Here is a 21818-nt window from a genome sequence, read left to right on the forward strand (position 1 = left end):
TGAATGGAGGAAGGTGGGGTTGAGATGGAAGAAAAAGCAATGACCTTTATGGGTGGTGACAGAAGAAAATCTAGGGTGACTAAGCATCATGGTTTAGCTGGGACTTTCCTAGTTTCAGCACTGAAAGTCTTATGTCCTGGGAAACCCCTAGGTCCTGAGCCAACTACAACAATTGGTCACCTGAGGCCTGGGGCAGGAAGGGAAGGGCTTTCACTTTTGGGGGGGCGTGCAAGAAGGAGACGAGACTAGCAAATGGGGGTATTTGATGCAGGTTCGGTTGTCACTGTGATGCGTGTGCTACATTCTACAATAGTTGGTCAGAACTACACAAAGAATTGTCCTTCCCCAAATGTCAGTAGCTCCCCTGCTGAGAAACTTGCATAGCGAAATGAAGGCGTGACTACTAACGGAGTTGCATATTAAAATCACCTGGGAACCTCAAAGTGCCTCAATTGGACCTTCAGACCTAGCCGAAGGGTTTCTGACTTCACTGGTCTAAGGAGGTACCCCAGGCCAAAATTAAAGGACCGTGACAATTAAAGAGGGATCAGCCACGGAAGCTGGAGTCCTGGAAAGTGAATTATTTAGGCCTTGGGGGAAGAGGGAAGTCGGAATGTCTGAGGCTGTAGAGCGATCTAGAAGGCTGGAGGACAAGAATGAAGACGTAAGGCTTCCTCATTTGGAAAGAGGCCCTGCAGCCTAGAAGCACCTGCTTGGAATCAGAACAGGTTATGTTCTCAGCGCCTGCTAAGCAGAATGGCCGGGAAAGTGAGAGTCAGAGGTGGATCTAAATACCCAAGTTCTGGGCCACGTGGGTGGCTCAGTGGGTTAAGGTTCTGCCTTCAGCTCAGGTCATGATCTCAGTGTCCTGGGATTGAGCCCCGCATCGGGCTCTCTGCTCAGTGGGGAGCCTGCTTCCTCTCTGCCTGCCTCTCTGCCTACTTCTGATCTCTCTCTCTCTCTGTCAAATAAATAAGATCTTTAACAAAAAATAAGCACCTAAGTTCTTCAGGAAGCAAGAGCCCAGGGAAGTGGGGGGCAGGGGGAAACAGGCAGCATGGTCCATGTTACAGTGGTTACAGGGGCTGAGCTGGTGAGGTAACCAAGCCTCTGGCTTACTTATTGCCTGGGCGGCTCATTAAACTCACGGTACCTCCAGTATTTGCAAAGTCTGTTGGTTTGGGGTAAAAACCTGTGGTTTCTAAGTTTCTCCATAAAACCAGAAGAGACTGCATGACTTCACATATTTGTAAAACGGTATTTAATAACTTTAACAGTTGTTTACACTAAGCCTTTCTAAAGCACTTTCACCTGATCTTCCTGGGTCCTGCTTGAGCATGATGGGTAACTCTCAGGGCCCCTTTTGGCAGGAGAGACCAACTTAGTACAGCAGTTAACTTGGTTAGAGTCACCTGGCTAGAAAAAAGTGGTGCTGGTATTGGAGCCGGGACTGATTTTAGGACAAGCCTCTTTCTACCACATCACACAAGAGAAAGTTCTTTTTCTTTTCCTATAGTCAGCTGGGGGGCCTTCTGCATTTGTGAGGAAAGCGCATTTTCCTTTCAGCCTTGTTGGGCAGCAATTTGGATCACTCCAGTCCCAATGCATTGCTTTAAAACCTGAAGGAAAACTGGGCTAAGTGTCAATAAATGTGGATATAATAAGTCTTCTAAAAATTAATCTTGTTGGGAGGAAGCTACTTCCCTTACCCCAAGCTGGGTTCCAAAGAGAAGAGCTCAACAGAGGAAGGAAGACTTTGTAAGAGATAGAAGAGTGGATGCTGGGGGAGTTTGGTGGAACCTTCTGGAACTGTGTATGTTTTTTCTCCATTACCCCTGGGTTCTCTGAGCAGTAGTGGATGTGCTTTGCTAAAACAAATCTCCCTTTTTTGGTATCTGAACTGCAGGATACCAGGCACAAAATAACAACAACAGCAACAATAAATTAAATAAAACAAATCTCACTTTGTTAATGTTAAGAAAAATTCAAACCTGCTCAGTGCTTCCCCACCCCATTATATCAGAACCTCTCTTCAGAACATCTTTAAACAAGGTTCCTTCAGACTGCGAACACTTTATTTGTGCTCTCATCTTTCCATAGAAATTCATGATCTAAAAAAAAAAAAAAAAAAGAAAGAAAGAAAGAAAAGAAAAGAAATTCATGATATCTGTTCACAACCCCCTCTCCCAGCCTCTTCCACCAGCTTGAATTTGTTTGGCAAGTAAAATCGGGTGAAAAGTTGGCCAGGGCTGAAGGCACTCTGAGTGGAGAGCCAGCCAAAGGCAGATGCTGTCCTCAGCACGTAAGCCCTTAATGTGAGTTTAACTAAGGGGAAAGAGATTTGTCCAATGCTGGGTTTATGGCTATCTCAGGTTGTGAAGCTGAAGGCATTTGGTCTAGAACATGTGTCCTAAGGGTTGAGTAGTCAGGAGAAGGGCCAGGAAAGGCTCATGATGTGCAGCTTTTTCTTGGCAAATAGCCACCAAGATTGAATCTACACTGGTCCCTGATGGTTATGACTTCTTTGAGTTTATATAGTGTCATCGTTTGGGGGGAAGGGAGAAAGGCAGCTGTGGTGGGTTTTTTTTGTGTGTGTGTTAGTTTGTTTTTTAAAGATTGTATTTATTTATTTGACAGAGAGAGAGATCACAAGTAGGCAGAGAGGCAGGCAGAGAGAGGAGGAAGCAGGCTCCCCGCTGAGCAGAGAGCCCGACGCGGGGCTCCATCCCAGGACCCTGAGATCATGACCCGAGCAGAAGGCAGAGGCTTTAACCCACTGAGCCACGCAGGCGCCCCTGTGGTGTATTTTAATTTTTAAAATTTTTACATTTCTTATTATTTTTCAAAATATTTATTTATTTATTTTAGAGAGGTAGGGAGGGGCAGAGGGAGAGGGAGATAATCTCAAGCAGACTCCCAGCAGGGAGTGGAGCCCCATGTCAGGCTTCGTCTCAGGACCCTGAGATCATGACCTGAGCCGAAATCAGGAGTCAGATACTGAGCTGACTGAGCCACCCAGGTGCCCCCATATTTTTATTTATTTTATTTTACTTTATTTTATTTTCTTTTTTTAACTAGTCTCCCTGCCGGACTTGGGGCTTGAACTCATGACCCTGAGATGAAGGGTCTCTACCAACTGAGCCAGCCAGGCACCCCAGCTGTGTTGTTTTTGATAAAATATGTTGGTTAAAAATGTAAATAATCATATAAAGAAAATTCAATTTATATAATCATTATTAATGCATTCAAAAATAATTGTTGTGAGTGTGCCATTTGCTAGCATTTAAAGCACAGAGGGTATGACAGTGATCAAAACAGAGTCCCTATTTGCACAGAGCCTTCATGTTAATGGAAGGAGTAGCCAAAAAAATGAAGACATTTGGAATATATCAAGTGGTGATAAGAAAGTATAAACCACTCAAAATCCCATCACTAGAAAAAAAACATTGTTAACATTTTGGTGAATATCCTCACAGACCCGTCTTCTTGCCTGTGCACAAATAGAGATATAATTTTATATCAATGGGTATTTTCACATGCTGAGCACAACCTGCTTCTGTTTTGTTTTTTAACTTTAAAAAAAATATGTTTTATTTATTTATTTGTCAGAGAGAAAGAGAGCACAAGCAGGGGGAGCACCAGAGGAAGCGGCAGGATCCCTGCTGAGCAAGAAGCCCATTTCGGGATTCGATCCCAGCGCCCAGGAATCGTGACCTGAGCCAAAGGCAGTCACCTAACCAACTGAACCACCCGGGAATCCCTGCTTCTGTTTCTAGTAAGATTTTCTTTCTTTCTTTCTTTCTTTCTTTTTTTTGGTTTTAAGATTTTATTTATTTATTTATTTGACAGATGGAGATCACAGGTAGGCAGAGAGGCAGGCAGAGAGAAAGAGGAGGAAGCAGGCTCCCCGCTGAGCAGGGAGCCCAGTGCAGGGCTTGATGCCAGGACCCTGGGATCATGACCCAGCGCTGAAGGCAGAGGCTCTAGTAAGATTTTCTGACATCTTTGATTTTTTCCCCCCAAGTTTTGACTTTCTTTTTTTAATTTGGAAAATTTCAAACATATAGAAAGTAGAGAGAATGAGAGAGTGACACTTTTACCAGTCCCCATTTAACAATTGTTAACATTTTTAAAAAAGATTTCATTTATTTATTTAAGGTAGAGCTAGTGAGCGAGTTAGAGAGCACACACAAGTCGGGGGAGCCGAGGGAGAGGGAGAAGCAAGTTTCCCACTGGGCAGGAAGCCCGACATGGGGCTGGATCCCAGGATCCCGGTGGAATCGTGACCTGAGCCGAAGGCGGACGCTTCACTGACTGAGCCACCCATGCGCCCCACAATTGTTAACATGTGTTGCTGTATTTCCTTCATCTGTGTGTGTGTGGCGGGCGGGGGGACAGGATGCAGAATTCAATTCTGACATTAAGCACCGGGAGTTACTATCAGACTCCAGGGGCTGAAGCTCAGTCTCCCACAAGATGGCCTTTACTTCAGATGTCAGCCTTGCTGTAGTCCAGGCCATCTGCACTCCTGACCAACTGGCTACAAATTTAGGGGTTCCCATAATCCCCTCAGGTTTAGTAATTTGCTAGAACAACTCACGGAACTCAGGAAAGTGCAACATTCACGATTCAAGTTCTATTACATTCTTCATGGGGTGAAGCATGAGAAGAAGACTGCGCTGCCACGTCCAGCTCTCCATGGAGTTAGGCGCATCAGTGTTGTCAGAAGTTCCCCTGAGAGTCAATATCCAGAGTTTTTTTTTGTTTTTTGTTTGTTTGTTATTTTTTCATTAAGGGCGGTGGGGGAGGGGCAGAGGGCTAAAGAGAGAGAATCTAAAGCAGGCTCCACACCCAGCATAGAGCCCAAGCCAGGGCTTGATATCAGGACCCTGAGGTGAAATCAAGAGTCAGACGCTTGGGGTATCCACCCAGGGACCCCTCAATGTCCAGAGTTTTGATCAGGGTTTCATTACTAGGCATGATTGATTAAATCAGTGGTCATATCACTGAACTCAGTTTCTAGCTCCTTTTTCCTTTTAGGAGGTCAGTTGGGCCCAAAGTTACAAAACTTGAATTGGTCTCTGTGGTGACCAACCCACATCTCGAGGGCCACCCTAAGTCCCTTCATTATAACAACAAAGATAGTCTTATCACTTGGGAAATTCCAAGACTTTTTAAAGTAGCATAACAGGAACTGGGGACAAAGACCAGATATATGTTTTTTTTTGGTACCATATCACCTTTAAATAATTTAGTCTGTATTTCTAAATATATAAGGATATTTTTCTGTTTAACCAAAATACCACTATCATATGTGATGCAGGACCAGAAGTGAACCGAGAAAGAATTCTTGAGATGTTTTCGGTGCAAGAAGGTGCTTTTATTATCGCATGGGGACGAGACCCGTGGGCAGAAAGAGCTGCACTTTTGCTGTGTGTAGCCGGTGGTTATATACGCAGTGCTCAAGGAGGAGGGGACATGCAAGGAATATTTGATCATAAATGTCTTTGAGTTCCTACTCGTAAAACTACTTTTGCAAGATTTCTCTGGTGCTTTTCATTCAGCCTCATATTAACTATTGGTGAGATGCACAGGCAGTCGTGTCGTTTTTTTATAATGTATCAACCAACACACGTTTTATCCTTATCAGAACTCTGCAGGCTAAAGGACAGACTTTTAGGCTAAAGGTGAATATTTTTCTGCTCCTGTCCCTCATTGATACGTAATAAAATTAACAATAGTTCTGACTCAATTTTCAGTGGCTGCCTTGGGATCTAAGGAATGCATATACCCTAATGGTCAGTTCCTTATCAATGGAAATTTAGGATATTTTCATTTTTGACGAGGGCAAACCACACGGGGATAAACATTCTTATGCATGCCCCTTTTTACCCCCCAAGTGTTCTTTATGTACCGGAGAAAATTGTGGCGGCCTGTTCCTAGCAGGAAGCTATGAAACCCAATCTGAGGCCTTTGTCTTCTAGCTAAGCATAGCATATCTCTGTCCTGGAGCGTCAGCACAGCTTGAGATTTTACTATCATCCGTGTGTCAAAGAAGTCTGATGTTATCTGGTTCTTTTGGATGAATAGGAGGGCGTTCTCCTGGCTCTCCAGGTCCTGCAGAGGCAGATGTTGTGGATGAATTGCCTTCCCGCCAAATTCATTTGTTAAAGCCCTCACTCCGCTGTGACGGCACCTGCAGATAGGATTTTTAGGAGGTAATTAAGATTAAATGAGGTCATAAGGGTGGTGCCCTATTCCAATATGACTTTGACCTTAAAAGAAGAGGAAGAGAGGGAAGCCCGGATGGCCCAGTCAGTAAAGCGGCTTTTTTCCCCGGCTCAGGTCATGATCCCTGGATCCTGGGATCAGCCCCACATTGGGCTCTCTGCTCAGTGTAGAGCCTACTTCTTCTCCCTCTCTTCTGCCTGCCTTTCTGCCTGCTTGTGCTCTCTATCTCTCCCTGCCAAATAAATAAATAGAATCTTAAAAAAAAAAAAGGAAGAGAGAACGATCACAAGGTCTTTCCCTCTGTATGGAGTACGTAGAGAGAATCTGGTCACCTGCAAGCCAGAGAGAGAGCTCTCACCAGAACCTGACCATGGTGGCACCCTGACCTTGAACTTCCAGAAAGCTTCCAGAACTGCAAGAAAATCAATTTATGTCATGTAAGCTACCCAGGCTGTGGTGTTGTGTTATAGCAGCCTGAATGAAGTAAGACAGCAGAGTGTTTAATCAAAACTCTTGTGATGACAGGTGACAGAAACTCAGTTTGAATCAGCAAGGGAAAAAAAAGCATCCATTCAGGGAACCCTAGGAAAGGTTGAACAACCCAAACAAGAAAAGAATAGGTACTGAGGGAAACCACTGGCCTCTGCCAGGCTTCATTTATGGCTTGTGAGTTCAGTGGCTTACCTCGGAGTCTGGAGTAGGGGTCAGGGGATGGGAGAAGAGAACTAAGGAGAACCGGATGGGCCATGATCTATGCTTGGTGTCACTGAAGTTCACCCATGTCACAAGCACCATCTCGTGGCAGATCTAAGTTTTCATGGATGTCCCCATCGCCCCAACTGGCTGGGAGTAGAGAGGAACAAGTTTATTGACCTATGATATTCCACCTTTGGGTAAGCTCAACACGAGTGAGTAAAAGAAACACCCTCTCTTTCCTGCTTCCTTAAGAAAAACACATTTCTGGGGCGCCTGGGTGGCCCAGTGTGTTAAGCCGCTGCCTTCGGCTCAGGTCATGATCTCAGGGTCCTGGGATCGAGTCCAGCGTCGGGCTCTCTGCTCAGCGGGGAGCCTGCTTCCTCCTCTCTCTCTCTGCCTGCCTCTCTACCTACTTGTGATCTCTCTCTGTCAAATAAATAAATAAAATCTTAAAAAAAAAAAAAAGAAAAACACATTTCTTTGCTGGGAGGAAGAAGAGGACCTTTTTGTTGGAAGTGGGGTCAGGCCCATGGAACTTTTTGCTTCTAGGGTGGCCATTGTGCCTTAGGACAGAAGTTGTAGAGTTTTCTGTATTTTACATATTTCTCTCTCTCTTTCTTTAAGATTTTAAGTAATCTCTATACCCAACATGAGGCTCAAACTTAACAACCCTGAAATCAAGAGTCACATGCTCTACCAACTGAGCCAGCCAGGTGCCCCAGGTATTTCAAATATTTCTAAACTTTTATCTCAGATGTATTATTCGAACAGTATTTGACCTCTTTGGAGCATTTGATGCTGCTTCAGAGATGACTCCTTTGCTGGACATTCTCCTGGTTCTCCACTTTCCTCTCTGGCTACTCTTTTGTAACCTCTACTTCCTTGCCAATCCTTTAGGGATTATCTGTAAGGCTCTGCCTTAGTCCCTCTTCTCCCTGGCTCATTTCAACCATTTCCTTGTGTTCACCCACCACCTATATATAATAATGACTCTCAAATCTGTATCTTCACCCCAGTTCCTGCCTTCAGTCTCAGATATGCTACTGTCTCATTCATAAATGCCTCAGGGCTCAATGTAGCTAAGATGAAACTCATCATGTCCACCCTTGCACCCCTCCCCACTACTACAAAAGCTGTTTTTTCTTCTGGGTTCCATACTCAGAAGCCTGGTTTCTCTTTCTTGTCATCACAACTGAAAGCTCAATCACCATATCAAAGTTCTTCCTAAATTCACCTTAAATATCCATGTCTCCCTCCGTCAGCACTGCTGTGTCACTCTATGCCACCACATCTCACCAGGATTACTACAAGTTTTTTTTTTTTTTAACCATCTTATTTATTTGACATTTTATTTATTTGACCGAGAGAGAGAGAAAGCACAAGCAGGGGGAGTGTAGAGGGAGATCAAGAAGCAGACTCCCGGGGCGCCTGGGTGGCTCAGTGGGTTAAGCCTCTGCCTTCAGCTCAGGTGATGATCTCAGGGTCCTGAGATTGAGCCCCACATCGGGCACTCTGCTCAGCGGGGAGCCTGCTTCCTCCTCTCTCTCTGCCTGCCTCTCTGCCTACTTGTGATCTCTGTCTCTCTGTCAAATAAAATAAATTTTAAAAAAAAGAAGCAGACTCCCTGCTGAGTGCAGAGCCCACTGTGGGGGCTTGATCCTAGGACCCCAGGATCATGACCTGAGCTGAAGGCAGATACTTAATTGACTGAGCCACACTGGTGCCCCTACAAGTTTCTTACTTCTGTTTTTGCTCTCTCGCCCAGCCACTTAGTGTTGCAACTAGATTGATTTTTCTGACTAAAGAGTAAGGAGACAAGTTATTTAAAACATTTGCTATACACCCATTGTATATTAGACAATGATTTGAGGACATGAAGAGGAGTAGGACACTATGGGTGGGGTTGTTCGTTTTGGCAAATGTTGGCCAAATATCTACGTGGTATTTTACGAATTCTAATCACAAAACTTTTTAAAATAATGATTTTATTGGCATATGATTCACATACCATAACATTCATCCTAAAGATGTATAAAATGATTCTTAGGGGTGCCTGGGTGGCTCAGTCATTAAGCATCTGCCTTATGTTCAGGTCATGATCCCAGGGTTCTGGGATTGAGCCCCACATCAAGCCCTGCATCGGGCTCCCTGCTCAGCAGGAACTTCTCCCTCTCCCACTCCCCCTGCTTGTATTCCCTCTCTCACTATCTCTCTCTCTGTTAAATAAATAAATAAAATCTTTTTTTTTTTTTTTAAGATTTTATTTATTTATTTGACAGAGAGAAATCACAAGTAGATGGAGAGGCAGGCAGAGAGAGAGAGAGGGAAGCAGGCTCTCTGCTGAGCAGGGAGCCCGATGTGGGACCCGATCCCAGGACTCTGAGATCATGACCTGAGCCGAAGGCAGCGGCTCAACCCACTGAGCCACCCAGGCGCCCTAAAATCTTTTTTTTAAAAATGGTTTTTATATTCACAAAGTTGTGCAACCATCACCACTCTCTAAATCCAGAATATTCTGTCTCTCCTCATGTGCCTGCTCCCTGGAAACCACTAATCTATTTTCTGTTTCTAGAGATTTGCCTACTCTAGTATTTCAAATTAATGAAATTATATCATGTGTGGCCTTTTTGGGGGGAGGGTCTGGCTGCTTTCACTTAGTATTTTCTTTTAAGATTTTATTTTTATTTATTTGACAGAGGGAGAAATCATAAGTAGGCAGAAAGGCAGTCAGAGAGAGAGAGGGAAGCAGGCTCCCTGCTGAGCAGGGAGTCCTATGTGGGGCTTGATCCGAGCATCCTGAGATGATGATTTGGGCCTCAGGCAGAGGCTTAACCCACTGAGCCACCCACGTGCCCCTCACTTAGTATGTTTTCAAGGTTCATCCACACTGTAGCTTATATCAGTATTTCATTCCTTTATTTATTTATTTTTAAAGATTTTATTTTCATTCCTTTATTTTTTAAATTAAAATAACATGGACTTATTTTCTCATAGTTGGAAGGCTGGAAGTCCTGAGTCAGCGTATTGATGAGACCAAATTTTCCCGAGGCCTTTCTCCTTGGCTTGCAGATGAGAACTTCATTCCCTTAATATTTCATATTCTGTCATATGGATTTATCACATTTTCTTCATTCATTTATCAGTTGGTGGGCTTAGGGTTGATTTCACGTTTTGGTTATTATAAATAATGCTGTAAACATTCATGTACAAGTGTATGTATGTATACACCTAGGAATGGAACTGCTGGGTCATACGGTAAATTTAACCTTTTGAAGAATCGCCAGACTGTTTTTCAAAGCAGTATTACCGATTTATAATCCTACTAGCAGTGTGTGAGGGTTTTGGTCTTTCCACATTCTTACCAACACTAATGTCTTTTTTTTTTTTTTAAGCCATTTTAGGGATTATGAAGCAGGATCTCATTATGGTTTTGTGTACCTTCCTTGGAGAAATATCTATTCAAATCCTTTGCCTATTTAAAAAATTGAATGGTCTTTTCATTGTTGAATTGAAAGAGTTCCTTATACATCCTGGATAGTAATCCTTTAGTTACATGATTTGCAGAAATTTTCTTGCATTTTGTGGATTGTCATTTCACTTTTTTTTTTTAAGATTTTATGTATTTATTTGACAGAGAGAGAGAGAGCACAAGTAGGCAGAGAGGGGGAAAGCAGGCTCCCTGCTGAGCAGAGAGCCCGATGTGGGGGTTGATCCCAGGACCCTGGGATCATGACCTGAGCCCCAGGCAGAGGCTTTAACCCACTGAGCCACCCAGAGGCTCCTTATTTCACTTTCTTAATTGTGCCCTTTGACACACAAAAGTTTTTAGTTTTGATGAAGTACAATTTATCTATTTTTCTTTTAGTTGTTGCACTTTTGGTGTCATATCTAAGAAACTATTGCCTAATCCAAGATCATGAAGATACAGTCCTATTTTCTTTCAAGGGTCTTATAGTTTTAGCTCTTACACTTAGATTCTGGGATTTATTTTTTCATTTATGTGCAAGGTAGGTTCAACATCATTCTTTAGCTTGTGAATATTCACAAAACTTTTAAATTTTTTTTTAAAGATTTTATTTATTTATTTGACAGAGAGAGATGACAAGTAGATGGAGAGGCAGGCAGAGAGAGAGAGAGAGGAGGAGGAAGCAGGCTCCCTGCTGAGCAGAGCCCGATGCGGGACTCGATCCCAGGACCCTGAGACCATGACCTGAGCCGAAGGCAGCGGCTTTAACCCACTGAGCCACCCAGGCACCCTAAATTTTTTTTTTTTTTTTAAGATTTTACTTATTTATTTGACAGAGAGAGATCACAAGTAGGCAGAGAGGCAGGCAGAGAGAGAGGAAGGGAAACAGGCCCCCTGCTGAGCAGAGAGCCCGATTCGGGACTTGATCCCAGGACCCTGAGATCATGACCTGAGCCGAAGGCAGCAGCTTAACCCACTGAGCCACCCAGGTGCCCCCCTAAATTGTTTTGAAATGAATTGCAATTAAACTATAAACTCCATGAGGACAGAGACAAAAATGATCCAATTTTTTTCTGAATGAATAGATGAATTAGGTTGCCAGAGTATCAAGTTTCTTTTCTTTTGTCTGAAATTATATCAATTCTGTGCAGTAATACTGTTTTCATTATGATGTTGGCGATTCAGATATGTTGACAATAGCAATTCAGAAACGAATACACAGGCTGATAGGAATTGTATTATTTAACAGGCTTTGTCGTAGTGAAACTGATTTGCAGTCAAATTCTGACTTTAAGAACTGTGTAACCTTGGGCAAAGTACATTACCTACTTCTTATTCTATAAAATGGAGATTAGAGGCACCTGGGTGGCTCAATTGGTTAAGTGTCTGCCTTGGGGCTCAGTTCCTGATCCCAGGGTCCTGGGATCCAGCCCCACAGGCAGGGAGCTTGCTTCTCCCTCTCCTGCTCCCCCTGCTTGGGTTCTCTCTCCCTGTCCCTCCGTCAAATAAATAAATAAAATCTTCAAAAATAAAGAAATAAAATGGGGATTTAGTTGGTGCACCTGTCAAAAGGATTATATCAGATACTACAGTGCTTTTCACATTTTAAGCATTCATCAAATAGTGCATTTATTATTGCAAAGGACTAGCAGCAATGTTCCGAAATCCAGTAACATACTTTTGTCCAAAATTTCTTCAGCATGCAGATTCCAGGATTCTTATTTTCTTTTGTGAACTGAGCACTGTTAGAGCATTGGTTTTTGATTCGGAAAGACAGACACAAAAATTCAATTCAATGTGTAAATGACCCTAAAGATGTATATAAATGACCCTATGGAGTTCAGAGTGTCCTGAGCAATAGAATAAACTACTTTTTTGGGTTAAGAACTTAGTAGACAAGGGGCTGAGCAGGGGTTGTAGGCGTTTTGGATTCATCTCAGTGCAGCACATATTTTCAGTTTTGCACATTGCTTGATTACGTGTCTGTTCATCCACCAGAGTCCACACAGACAACCTGTCTTCAGTCATCTTTGCATGTCCAGTACTGTGGACACTGCACAGTTGAGCCGCCTTGTCTAAGGGCGTCAGAAAAGATCCCTGGATAGACCTCGGACCCACTGCCAAGGGAGGAAGAGCGGCGCAGGTATGGAACACACGTGGGTCATACCGCTACAGTCCCCAAGAGAACCACAAGCGACTGCCTCTTCCCGGCTCCTGGCCGTACAGGGACACTTCCGGGAGGGGGCGGGGAGACAGGAGGAGGCGTGCCGGGAAGGAGGGTGTTTGAGCTGCACCCGGCGGAAGTGTGCCAAAGGTATTGGTGCTGCAGCTTCCGGTCCGGGTTAACGCGGCTTGGGTATACTGCGTGGTTTGTGTGGCGCGGGGACAGACTTCTGAGGGCAATTCAGTGGGTGAGGAGGCGAGTATTGGCGTCTGAACCCAGAAGTGTGGAGTCTAGTGGGAGGACAGGAAAAAAAGCCAGGAACCCGAATACAATCTAACCTCTGTTTCCGAGGGGGCAACTTGCACGGGAACCCCTCTGCCCTGGTAACGGCCAAAGAGGAGATGGCGCCAGTCAGGGAGCGGCCGTGGCCGACACAGTGAGGAAGCTTGAAGGCGGAGCAACCGGAGAAGCCTCGGGAGAACAGCCCAAGCCGTCGCTGCCGCTACCACTGCCACCACCATGGAAGGGGCAAAGCCGACTTTGCAGCTCGTATATCAGGCAGTGCAGGCGCTTTACCACGACCCAGATCCCAGCGGAAAGGAGCGCGCCTCGTTTTGGCTTGGGGAGCTGCAGCGTTCGGTGAGGGGCCCTGCGAGGCCGTTCTGCGCCGCGGGGCAAGGCGGGGTGGTACCTAGGCTCGTGCTGGAGCTTGAACCCGGCGGTTGGCCTCGTGAGATGCTCCTTAGGGAGGAGCTGCCGCCGCGGGGTGGGGCTGCGAGGCTACATTTACGCCGCTTTTCCGGAGCGAGTAGCTGCTGGACGGTCGCGAACTGGCCCTTTCCCCACCCCGTACAATCTGATTTGTAGGTCCCGTACTCGCTTGTGGCAACGCTCTGGTTCTCTTTAAGTTTTACGCTTGCTGCCTTCTTCTTAGGCCCTGCTTTCCCGTGTAGTCTTCCTTCAGTCAAATGCAGTCCCGATCTTTCTCCATCTTCCACTTAACGGATGCTTTATCCGTCTCCTCTTGGTGTCCCAGTGTGAGGGTCTGGCACTTCCATCCTAGTCGTAGCCTTGCACTTCATTGTGCCTTACTGATTTTTCACTAAGTAACAGTGATAGTTTGGGTCTTTTTATTCTCGAAACTTCTCAGGTTTCGGATTCTTCTACACGTGAATTTCTCCCGTGTTTTGGAGTACAACGTGACGTAAAGAAAAAAATACCAGTCCTGGTTTCAGAAAATCCTTGCAGTTCACATCTTGCAGCACGTTTGTTCTCTAACCTTGCTTTTTTCCCCCTTTTAGATTCTTCGTAAGATCCTGCGTTGATTATTCCATATGACTGTGTGAACATCCAGTGAGGGACTTAGGGGTTTAATTTCACCCTGGTAAACCTATTGTATCTCTGCATTCTTTGATTCACGTGCCTTACTTTCCTCTAATTTTTTAAAAAGGATTTTATTTATTTATTTGACAGGTCACAAGTAGGCAGGCAGAGAGAGAGGGGGAAGCAGGCTCCCAGCAGAATAGGGGGAGCCGGTTGTGGGGCTTGATCCCAGGACCCTGAAATCACGACCCCAGCCGAAGGCAGAGGCTTAACCCACTGAGCCACCCAGGTGCCCCACTTTCTTCTAAATTTCATACCTAGGCTTTCTGTGTGTGTGTATACTTGGTGATCTTGCTGACTTTACCTTTCTTATTTTTGCATTTTATATTCCCAAGCTTTTTTTTTTTTTTTTTAAAGATTTTTATTTATTTGACAGAGATCACAAGTAGGCAGAGAGAGGGGAGGGGAAGCAGGCTCCCCGCTGAGCAAAGTTGGATGCCTTGAGAGGAGTGGCAGTTTTCGTTTAAAGGGACAGTCCTCAGGAGATGATTTTTCAAGGAGGGAGCTGGAGGAATAAATATATTGACCTTATTCCCCTACACTTCTGGGATTCTTCTTTGAGCAAACCCAACCAAAAGCTTGGGGACACCAGAACCTGTTGATATAGTCCATATAGGTCAACATACTGGGGCGAAAAGCAGTAGGAAAGAGTGGAAAAGTGGACCTGGAAAACATCTAGTGCATTCCCACATCATTTTTAGGCAACTTCAGCATCAGGGTTCACAACTCAGCTGACATTTCAGCCCCTTAATTCCTTTACTTCCTTTTCTCAGCCTCAGGGTTACAGTGTTACATCTTGGATCTTTTCATTAGTAAAAAGTCACCAACCTCTCAAGTCACTAACTCAGCCACATGATCACACAGTGGTACCCTGAATCTTGTCATTTTTGGAAAGTCACCAGCCTGGGGTGCCTGGCTGGCTCAGTGGGTAGAGTATGCAGCCCTTGTTCTTGCAGTCATGAGTTCAAGACCCATGTTGGTGTAGAGCTTACTTAAAATAGGAGGGGGGTTGTCAGGCTGGCTAAGTTGGTTAAGCTCAGGTCTTTATTTCAGGGTTTTGAGTTTAAAACTCAAGTTGGACTCCACATTGGGCTCCATGCTGGGTGTGGAACCTACTTAAAAAAAAGTCACCAGCCCCCTACATCACTAACTCATGTATCTGATCACAACCCACTCTTCCAATTTGTTGGCTTAAGAATTCAAGTAACCTCTCGGCATTTTTTGAGATCTATAATTTTTGAAATTTTTTGAAATTTATTTATTTATTTATTTTTTAAAAGATTTTATTTATTTACTTGAGAGAGAGACAGTGAGAGAGAGCATGAACGAGGAGAAGGTCAGAGAGAGAAGCAGACTCCCCATGGAGCTGGGAGCCTGATGCGGGACTCGATCCCGGGACTCCAGGATCATGACCTAAGCCGAAGGCAGTCGTCCAACCAACTGAGCCACCCAGGCGTCCCGAAATTTCTTGAAATTTATAATTTTAATTTCTATCAAAATTAAAAAGTTATGGGGCACTTGGGTGGCCCAGTCAGTTAAACTTCCCACTCTTGATTTTGGCTCAGGTCATGATCTCAGGGCTGTGAGATCCAGCCCCTGCGTGGGGCTCTGCACTGGGCAGGGAACCTGCTTAAGATTCTCTCTCCTCGCACCCTAACCCCTCACTCACGTGTTCCCTCAATTAAAAACAAACAAACAGAGCCCCCCCAAAAAGTAGTTATATTTTAAAACTTAAAATATTTTATTTTACTTTATTTTTAAAAAGATTTTATTTATTTTACAGAGAGGCAGTGAGAGAGGGAACACAAATGGGTAGTGGGAGAGGGAGAAGCAGGCTTTTCCACGGAGCAGGGAGCCCGACATGGGACTCAGTTCTAGGACCCTGGGTTCACAACCCAAGCCAAAGGCAGATGCTTAACAGCTGAGCCACCCAGACGCCCCTAAAACTTAAAATATAAACTTTTAAAACTTTCAAAAGTTATAAAATGGTAACTTTACAAGAAAAAGGCCTAGGATGTAAAAGAGCAGTTATGTTTAGACTTTCTTCTATGAAAGATGAGGATTTGGGCTCCCTCCACCTTCTCTTCTGTTGCATCTCTCTCTAACATAGCTCTATGTATCAGTTTTGGTTAAATATAACATGCATTGTGAACCACATAGCATATATAACATGGTAATTTTTCTTTTTTTGTGCAAGTTTTCTTTTCCTGGTGGTAGTCATTACCTTTTTCTTTCACATATGCTTCATCTTCTATATAATAATTTGTTCAGAACTCTCTGAGTATGTAAATATCCTCTTAGTGTGTTCACGTTGGTAATCTGCTTCCTTTTTTGATAGAAGGAAACATCTCCCTAGAGGTCTCTATCTTCCTGCTCCAGTCTGACCTTGTTATTCTCCCGGTCTGTTGCATAATTGTTGTCCTGGGATCTCTGTTTAACGCTCCTGGGAATTATTTTCTCTTTCTTGTGTCAGATGTATTGAATCCTGGATCTCATGATCTTTTCTTGGATTGCTCCCTCATTTGATGGCTAATTGAGAAGGGAACTTTTACTCCTTCTCCCTTGTATTTCTGTTGGTCTTTTTTTCTTGAATCACTTTTGTCCTGAGAGCTATTCTCTGGATATAACTGGGGCTGCCAGTGGCAGGTGGGAGAATGAGTCAGGGTATGGATCTTACCACTAACTATGTAGGCTTTAATTTAATCTATTTTCAATATGATATTCTTGTCCTTAGGTGAGTATGTTGGCTAAGAGTCCAGAGTCCCTCTGCGTCAATCTTTCCAAAGTAAATCTTGAGTCTTCGGTGATGGTGGGAGGATGGTAGCCTGGCCACTCAGTCATGGGGGAAAATCTCCGTCTAACTGCTCATACAGATTTTGAACTCACTCCTTTGTTTTTTGTTCCACCTATGCGTCTGCCTTCAGATGTACCTGGTACTTTTAATTCCTGAGCATAACCGGAATTTGCTACATGAATCATTTTGCCCTTTTGGCTTCCCCTTTCTCATCCTGTCCTTCCTCTGAAAAATTTAATAAACTTTTTCAGACCTACTAAGATGGTTAACTCTTCCATTAGCATTCTGGTTTTCACAGTTTTGTTAATATCAGTCATATTTCCATTCTTTTTGTCCTTGTGGCACCGCCCCCCATTTTTTTTGTTTTTTTTTTTTAGATTTTATTTATTTATTTGTCAGAGAGAGAGAGAGAGTGTGCACGTGAGCGGGAGTGTGCGCGAGCATAAGCAGGCAGAGTGGCAGGCAGAGGCAGAGAGAGAAGCAGGCTCCCTGCCGAGCAAGGAGCCTGATTCTGGACTCAATCCCAGGATCCCGGAATCATGACCCGATCCCAAGGCAGCCGCTCAACCAACTGAGCCACCCAGGTGTCCCTTCTTCCCCACATTTAAAAAAATCTCTTTACTCTGATCTTAGTGGATTTTTTGGAAGAGATTTGTGGGCAAACAAAGGTGTTTAGTCAGTTCAATCATGTTAAACAAATCCCTGAATTTGTTCTTGAATTTCATGAAAACCTCATTCAGTTGACTGGCTCCTATTATTTCTTCATTAGGTCTTGTCTTTACTTCTGTCTGATTTGGATTACAAGGTCTGTCATTTAGTAATTTTCTTATATATACTATACCATCAACCCTTCACCTCTGGTTTGGTAAAACTTCAGCATAGGTATAGCCAACCACTTCTCCCTTCTCCTGTCAGGTCTAGGTGCTCTGCACCTCATTTTCTGAATTCTTAGGAACCTTGATCTCTTGGTTATTCTGTCACTTGCATCTTCAGACTCCCTCTTGACTGGGTCCTTCCTATCAGGATTCATACAACTGTAGTATTTCCCATAATAAGCAAATGGTTTGAGTGGGGAGGAGAAGGGAGGTGGTAGAGAATGCTTCCTCTGTCCAATTTTGTTATTTCTTTAATTCTTTTTTTTTTTTTTTTTGTGGGTAACTAAAAGAACAAAGGAATGGAAGTGTTTTATTTGTCTCTTATGACTGAAGAGAAGAAATAAAATAAAACTCTTGATTCTTGTTATTTAATTCTTTCGTACCTCTGTAGTTTTACTCTTTACCAATCTTGTCTTCTAATGAAGAAACTAATCCATCTTTCAAAGCCTAGCCTGAATTCTTTCTCCTTGAAGCCTTAACTGATTCTTTTCAAATAAAGATCATTTCTGCCTCCACTGAACACCTAGAGCACTTTATGTAAGTGCATTTGTAATTTTTTTTTTTACCTTTTTGAAAATCTGTTTTGTTCCCCCTACTAGATTGTAGAATCATTTTGTTTATATGATACAGTTGAGGGAATACTTTAATGGTTATTAAGAAAGCATGATCAAGATGCCTGACACAAAGGTTCTTAAAAATGTGTGTTGAGGGGCCCCTGAGGGGCCCCTGGGTGGCTCAGTAGGTTAAGCCTCTGCCTTCTGCTCGGGTCATGATCTCAGGGTCCTGGGATGAGCCCTACATAGGGCTCTCTGCTCAGGGGGGAGTCTGCTTCCCCCTCTATCTCTGCCTGCCTCTCTGCTACTTGTGATCTCTGTCTCTCTGTCAAATAAATAAATAAAATCTTAAAAATAAAAAAAGTGTGTTGTTGGGCACCTGGATGGTAGGTTGAACATTTGACTCTTGGTTTCTTCTCAGGTCATGCTCTCAGGGCCGCACATGCTCAGTGTGAAGTCTGCCTTGTGCCTCTCCCTCTGCTCCTTCCCCTGCTTGTGATTGCTCTCTCAGAAATAAATAAAATCTTAAAAAAAAAAATAGTGTGTTAAAGAATAGCTGCTTGTAGGCATCTCTGAAGGGATTAGTTGGTATCTCAAATGTGTCTTTATGGATTTCATTTATTTTTACTGCTTCTCTCTACTATACCCATGAGTAGTTGAAAATAAATAATATTATTCAGCCTCCTATGAGGTTGTGTTCAGTCTTTCCAGCCTTTTTTTTTTTTTTTTAAAACAAAAACAAAAAACAACCTTTGTGAGGGGTAGCTGGGTGGCTCAGTCGGTTAAGCATCTGCCTTCAGCTCAGGTCATGATCTTAGGGTCCTGGGATCAAACCCAGCAGGGAGTCTATTCCTCCCTCTCCCTCCCACTTATGCTCCCTCTTGCTCTTTCTCAAATGAATAAATATTCTTTTTTTTTTTTTTTAATATTTTCTTTTCTTTTTTTTTTTTTTTTTTTATTTCTTTAAAGATTTCATCCATTCATTTGACAGACAGAGATCACAAGTAGGCAGAGACAGAGAGAGAGAGGGGGAAGCAGGTTCCCTGCTGAGCAGAGAGCCCGATGCGGGGCCTGATCCCAGGACCCTGAGATCATGACCTGAGCTGAAGGCAGAGGCTTTAACCCACTGAGCCACCCAGGCGCCCCATGAATAAATATTCTTTAAAAGATTTGGATACAGAAAGGGGGAGGAACTTTTTGACTCAATAAAGCTTTCTCAAAGTAGTCACTAAATACAGATTAAAAGTCTGCTCTAGTGTAGTAAAAGGCATAGTGTTTTAATTTTAAGTTTGTTGTTAAGGAATGATTTGCCTGTTTTGTTGGAAAACCGTTCTGAAGAATACACATTTTGGAAAGACCTATCACTTCCCTCTAACTCTCACTTCACTAATCTTAAAGCCATTTAGTAGCATTCTAATGACCTGGTGACAATAGATTTGGTTTAAGGATATAATTTAGATGTGGTTTAGTCCATGTTATATAAGTTAGCATCTTTTCTCTTTTTCTGGTATTTATATAAAATAACCATTTGCCAAAAATCTATATTCATTACTCAATTTTTTTTTTCTGAAAAAATTCTTGGAAACAGCCTAAAGCCATTGTTTCAATGTGTGAGATAGGCAGGTATCACTGATATCCAGAGTATTTTAAAATAAAGCAAGTTATTTTGAGGCAGATCTTAAAGGAAGCCTATCTAACAGGGAACCGTTCTGAACACTTTGTCCACTCTGGTAACCCAAGTGAGGAGACCATGTAGAAAGCAAGCAATAGAAGGTAAGACTATCTCTTTATACAGATAATTAATTATGCTGCGCATTTGTTCTAATTTTGTAATTTAGATTATAAGGAGACTATTATAGAGATAAGCTGTTGGTCAGAGGTTAGCTCAAAAAAGTTTTTTTGAAGATTTGTGTATTTGTTTATTTGACAGAGAGAGAGAGATCACAAGTAGGCAGAGAGGCAGGCAGAGAAGGAGGGGGATGCAGGCTCCCCGCTGAGCAGAGAGCCCAATGCGGGACTCGATCCCAGGACCCTGAGATCATGACCTGAGCCAAAGGCAGAGGCTCAACCCACTGAGCCACCTGGGTGCCCCTAGCTCAAAAATTTTATATTCAGCCTGGAAACTGAAAAGGAATGATGAAATCACAAAAAGCATCAATCAAATGAAATGCTCTGATGGACTAAGTTGACATCGTCATGTTTGGTTTGTCACATATCCTTGGGAATTTTCTTCTAAATATCCTGTCGGGAAAGTCATGGGTCATGGAATGTCAGCTTCACATTTCTTTCTTAATAATTTTCCTCTCTGGAATTTGATTCTTTAGCCTAGTTCAAAAAACCTAGGGTCTTTGGTTTTTCTTTTAGCAATTGCAGTTATTGACTTGACTTACCTGAAAATCTGGGCTTTTTTATGCTTATGCTTTCATCCTCCAGTTAAGTGACTCTTAAAACATGGCATGCTTTTGAAAGGAAAGCCTTCTAGAAAAGATAAAATGTTCATCTACAGATTCTGTGGGTCATTTAATTCAATGAACAAGAATACTATATGCCTTGTATTGCTGAAAACTGGAAACACATAAATGATGAAAACCAGAGACCTTTATTCCAGAGTTTAACAGTCTGGCTGGGTCATCTACTATGGTAGCCCTTAGCCAGATGGCTATTGTGGTTACTTAAATGAATTAAAATTAAATCAAAGTTAAAATCAGTTCCTTATTTGCCACATTCCAAGTCTTAGTGCAGATACAGATATTGCATATCTTTGGTGTATTGGAGACTGTGAGTGAGAATTTGTGATGGTATTTATGTTGGCATGGTAGTCTGTTAGCCGGTGGCATTCATCCATGTTTGGATTAGTTTATTTCTTGTCTCCCCAGGCTTTGGACCAGAGTTGGTAGTGCAATTCAGGATATAAAATTATCAGGGTAGTGCTGCATTTTCTAATTATAACATAGTTTTCTTCCAAAGCTTTCCAGATAGTTCTTCATTTTTTTTTCATGTTGATTGCACTGATGTCTGTAAGGAAGATGGAAAATAGATTGCATATATATTTTTTAAACTGTGGTAAAACATTCATGACATAAGTAACCATTTTTAGGTATATAGTGTAGTGGCATTAGTACATTCATGTTGTTGTGCGGCCATCACCACCACTGATCTCTAGAACTTTTTCATCTTCCCACACTGAAACTCTGTACCTATTAAATAATAACTGTCCATTCCCTCTTCTCTCCAGCCCTTGGCAGCACCATTCTACTTTTTGTCTCTATGAATTTGACTATCCCAGGGACCTTACATAAGTACAATCTTAGGCTATTTGTACTTTTGTGTCTTGTTTATTTCATTTAGGTTCATTTATGTCTTTAAGGTTCATTCATGATCATTCCTTTTTAAAAATTGCATTTAAATCTACATAACATAAAATTCACCATGTAACCACTGTAAAGTGTACAGATTAATGGGTTTAAGTACATTATTGTGCATACATCGCCACCATCCATCTCCAAACTTTTTTATCTTGTAAAAATAAAACTCTACTTATTAAATAATTAACTCCCCATTTTTCCCTTCCTGTCCCCCAGTCCCTAGCAACCTGCTTTCTATCTCTCTGAATTTCATTACTCTAGGTACCTCATATAAACGGAATCATATAGTA

At 42.8% G+C, this 21818-nt stretch overlaps 1 protein-coding gene and 1 long non-coding RNA gene across 3 annotated transcripts in view; both read left to right on the forward strand.

Moving 5' to 3' along the window:
• Nucleotides 1-229: 229 nt before the first annotated feature.
• Nucleotides 230-12598, forward strand: LOC309845744. Its single transcript, XR_014301490.1, has 3 exons — nucleotides 230-728; nucleotides 3610-3775; nucleotides 12392-12598. It is a non-coding gene; the product is annotated as an uncharacterized lncRNA (long non-coding RNA).
• A 74-nt stretch (nucleotides 12599-12672) lies between these two features.
• The window catches only part of TNPO3 (transportin 3), an 86180-nt gene continuing 77034 nt past the window's right edge, over nucleotides 12673-21818 (forward strand). The window contains exon 1 of one of the 2 annotated variants that reach the window (XM_082694015.1): nucleotides 12673-13196. In XM_082694015.1, the coding sequence (XP_082550141.1) occupies nucleotides 13077-13196 (120 nt within the window). In that variant the 5' untranslated portion in view covers nucleotides 12673-13076. The remainder of the gene's footprint in view (nucleotides 13197-21818) is intronic. The other variant, XM_082694016.1, reaches the window with a different exon arrangement.

Source organism: Mustela nivalis (assembly GCF_964662115.1).
Source record: "Mustela nivalis genome assembly, chromosome: 12".
Taxonomy (NCBI): Eukaryota; Metazoa; Chordata; class Mammalia; order Carnivora; family Mustelidae; genus Mustela; species Mustela nivalis.